Genomic DNA, 3,973 nt, shown 5'->3' with positions numbered 1-3,973 from the left:
AGAGTGAATTGCTTATCTTCCCATTCCCATCACCTCCTGCGCAGACCTCCTTGACTCGCACTGGCTGCACCCGCCTTTGCAATTGGCCAGATCCTACCCTTCGTCTCCTTCTTAAATGTCAAACTGATCTTAGGGTGTGAGTGCAGGGCTAGGCATAGTAAAAAAGGGAGATGTACACGTGCCGGAACACCTGCAACCGACGTGGCAGATGGTTGCTAGGCCACCTGCCTTCCCCCTTTCTTCGAAAAGGTCTATATCACTATCTACCCCAACTAAACAGATTGGACCGACCGACTGGTCTGCATTACCCCTCCCTACATTCCTTCTTAGTTGCTGGGTTAGGTGCCTGTCCGCGTGCAGACATATGTGGGAGAGGGAGGGGAGAGACTTTGGAGAGGTGGAATCTGTTTGCCTTTGCCATCCTCTGCTTCTTCTCTCATGCATCCCTGGCTTTCTATAGTTCCTTTTTTGGCCCACAGGTGTATGCAGAATAAGGAAAAGCTCGAAGTCTAAAATTGTGGAAAGGTCAAAAAAACTGTTGTAGGTGCACAAATGGAAAACCATCGAAGCATTATGGAAGTTTCTGTCGATTATAATAGCAAATATTTTTGTGACAACTTTATTTAGCGAAATCAAGGCCATTTAGACCGATAAATTTTTTAATCATTTCGATATTCAGTAACTAGTGCGCTCTTTATCACCTTAAAAAAATTTGTTGTCACAGATCATATGCAACCAAAAGATTAGAACAACTCAAATCGGGAAAGTGGAGGCGGAATGTTCTTAATCTGGTGAGAATTGTGTTGCGCAGTTTAGATCATCACACCTCTGCGTAGAACATGTCATTCGTGGGATGTTTTTTTCCTCTAAGGCCTTGGTAGAGGGTTGGCAAAACTTTGGTCAACACCAATTTCAGTATAAATTGGTACCAAGATAAACCCACTTTATTAATAATTTAACTTTCGAAGACTTTGGTAAAATAAAGCGTATAGTACTTGAGTTGAACATAACAATTTTAGGGGACAGTGAAATATTCACAATCTTCTCGTTCGTGGATAATTCATTCAGCGTGGCAGTTTGTGTAGGACAATAACTTTACCTAAAACACTGCAAAAGAAAATAAATAGTGAATTTGTGCTAATTATAAACAAAACGCCCATTGGTCTGTTTTAGACGGTAGTTTCAAAGTAAATCTTTTTGAAAGCATCGAGCTTTACTAAAAATCATATTTAGTTAAAGACAAAAGCTTTAAAATTATAATGCTAAATGTGGATGTTAACAAGTTGAATGCTAAAAAGACAAAATTGACTCAGGATTCTAGTCCCTTACTTGACTGCACGATTCCTATTCGCTGCAGAATCGACCCCTAGGCGCTACTTTAGCCTAAACCAACCAATGAAAAATACACTTGGACCCGATTGGCTGCTGAGCTTTGAAGGGGGTGTGAAAAGGCATTGCTGCGTACATCTATAAGCATCAGATAACTATAATGCCGTTTAGTCTATTAAAGGAACGCGATTTTTAACATACCGTTCAAATATGCAGAAGAATCGCCAATCACAGATGAAAAATCACCTCAAAAAGCGGCAAATTTCCAAGCCTTTGCGGAAACAATGCCGCTTGGATGAGATCAGACAGTTGATGGAACTTATTCCCGGTCTGAATAATCGACCAAATACCACTGAGGTATATCGTTTTCATGCGTTAGGCATTATGTTTCCCACTCAAAATCATTTTGAAGCATGAACGAAGTAGGATCAATTTATCAAATCATTTCATAAATGCCTTTGTCCTTCCTCATTTCATACGGCAATCTTTTAAGCTTTGCATCGATGTGTAACATTTTTCCAATAGTTATTTTTTAATAAAAAGTACATAGAAGTAAGGGGTAGAGGCCTACATGCAAGGGACGGACGTATCTCTCGAAAGAAATCCGTAGTGGCTGCATTCAATACACGATTTTAATCACTGTAATTTGAAGAGTTAACATTTGATCCTGTTGTGCAAAATTGATACCTGTTCAAATACACCAAATTTGTTAATTTCTAGGTTACCGTGATCGAGGAGACCATCAAATTTATCACCCGACTGGAAGATGAAGTGATTCAACGGCACTACGGCCACAGCGGTGGTGTTAATTTCGGTGAGAGAATTTTTTTTAAACATCTCCATGCATTTTATTGACCATCTAAACCGACCTTCGTAGAGCAGCTTGTGGGTGCGCCATAAAAAAGGGTGCTGATGGGGCAGGGTGATGATGTGGGGAGGTTGTCAAGTTGGATACTGACCCTTCCCTCCATTCCTCCTATTAGCTGCAGTTTATGAAGGGGCTACCCGGGATGATTAGTATGACTTTAGGTGGCTAATTACCGGGTTGCAAGGATCGCGAAACTAATAGGTTTTGAGGGTGAAGGAAGCTTATAATCACCTCATGGAGGCCTCATGAGTGGCGTGAACAAATCTTTCCGCTGTCAACAAGGAGACTTGACAGGGTTGCATAGAAACATTTTCGGCTTAACTAAAACCAGCTGTCAAATGAAAGCGTAGCAGAGTCCTTACAAATCTGATTGATCAATGCTGTTAAAGCAGATTACACGCTCACCCGTTCATCCCTTCGAGCAGTTACTGCTGAAAATTGAGTTTACTTCGTAGTAAAATATACAATGATGGAATGGCACGGTGCTATTCTGCCCTGGACACCGGAATCACTCTTTGTCCTCAGGCATTGCTTGTAAGATAAGGATAAAATTCAGTTGATGTTTAATGAAACACGTTTTGAACAGAAACAGTCCAAACCCACCAGTTTAAATGAATTGCTATTATCCTTTTTATCGTACATATTCTTGAATTATAAATTAAAACAGCCCTCTAAATCTAAAATAATCATTCATCCCTTATTGATAGCTTCTATTTTATCAAAAGTATTCTTGTGAAACATAATTTGGTGTTTGTTTAGATCGTTCTCGACCACAAATGCATCCCCTTCTACGAGCCCTCCTTCCTAGACGTTCAGAGTCTGAAATCCTAATCTCACCCATGCAGAGTGCTGAAAACTCGCCCTGTCGGACGTCAGATGAGGAGCATTGGTGAGCTGAGAGCTGGGCTTCCCTATTCCACATTCCTTATTGTCTTTCCAATGCTCAATGTTTAAAGAAAATATATCGTAAATGTGGCTTCTCTTTGTATTTTACTTGGTGGTGAAATAAAACGGTGTCGAATAAATTTCTTTTGATATTAAGAAGGTGCAGCAGCAGAGAAATAGGAACCCACTCGATCAAGTACATATTATTTGTAGGAAGACCAAACTCCTCGTGATGGAGGTTAATGCGTATAATTGATGTAATGTAGGACTAAATGGGAATCCCTTTAATCCACTGTTGAGAAATCTAGACTTAAGCTCCACTACTGTCCCTTATATCGACTTTAGATAGGCTTTTCGGCGGGGATTGTTTCCAACATATGAAGTATCTGAAAATCGTGTTAGCAATACACAAGTCAGACGCAGTTCCCTTGTGTTTTTTACGTGTTACCTTATATGGAATCTATTCGATCATAATGTTAGCTATTCTTCGGTTAATCAGCCGATTCAACAGCTGAATTGTAATTCTTGTAGAAACAATTAAAACCTCAGATTTGATCAAAGGATTAATTTATTGTCGCAATAGTAGCAGTAATTAATTCATTGTTGCCTTACATAGAGTCAGGGGCTAAAAAAAGTTCGACTTGTTTATCACATGGCATCTTAAGCGCAGCTACGAATGTTTGCTCGCCTTTAGCGAGGAAACAGTTCGTTGACACCCATATTAGATGGGAAGAGGAAGTCGTGGCAACTGAGGAGCTGAGTGATTGGACCTCACCCACAAATGGTAATGGGTAAAGCCATAAATAGCTATCAAGCAGCTCTTCTATGCTTTCAGTTATATGACGTAAAAGTTTGTGGAGTTTTCGGTAGAGCTGATTGTAACAGATTGTT

The 3,973-nt window shown here is 40.0% G+C and overlaps 1 protein-coding gene across 1 annotated transcript; it reads left to right on the top strand. All coding sequences in view use genetic code 11, as the record gives it.

The window, feature by feature from the left end:
- Nucleotides 1-1,539: 1,539 nt before the first annotated feature.
- On the top strand, nucleotides 1,540-3,090 carry EGR_03425 (hypothetical protein; the record flags this gene model as incomplete). Its single annotated transcript, XM_024492674.1, has 3 exons — nucleotides 1,540-1,686; nucleotides 2,050-2,143; nucleotides 2,957-3,090. The coding sequence occupies 3 exons, from the start codon at nucleotides 1,540-1,542 to the stop codon at nucleotides 3,088-3,090; spliced, it is 375 nt and encodes a 124-aa protein (XP_024352807.1).
- Between the last annotated feature and the right edge of the window lie 883 nt (nucleotides 3,091-3,973).

Source organism: Echinococcus granulosus (genome assembly GCF_000524195.1).
Source record: "Echinococcus granulosus chromosome Unknown EG_S00018, whole genome shotgun sequence".
NCBI lineage: Eukaryota > Metazoa > Platyhelminthes > Cestoda > Cyclophyllidea > Taeniidae > Echinococcus > Echinococcus granulosus.
Note: the sequence above shows the minus strand (reverse complement) of the source record. Positions and strands in the feature narration are given on the sequence as shown.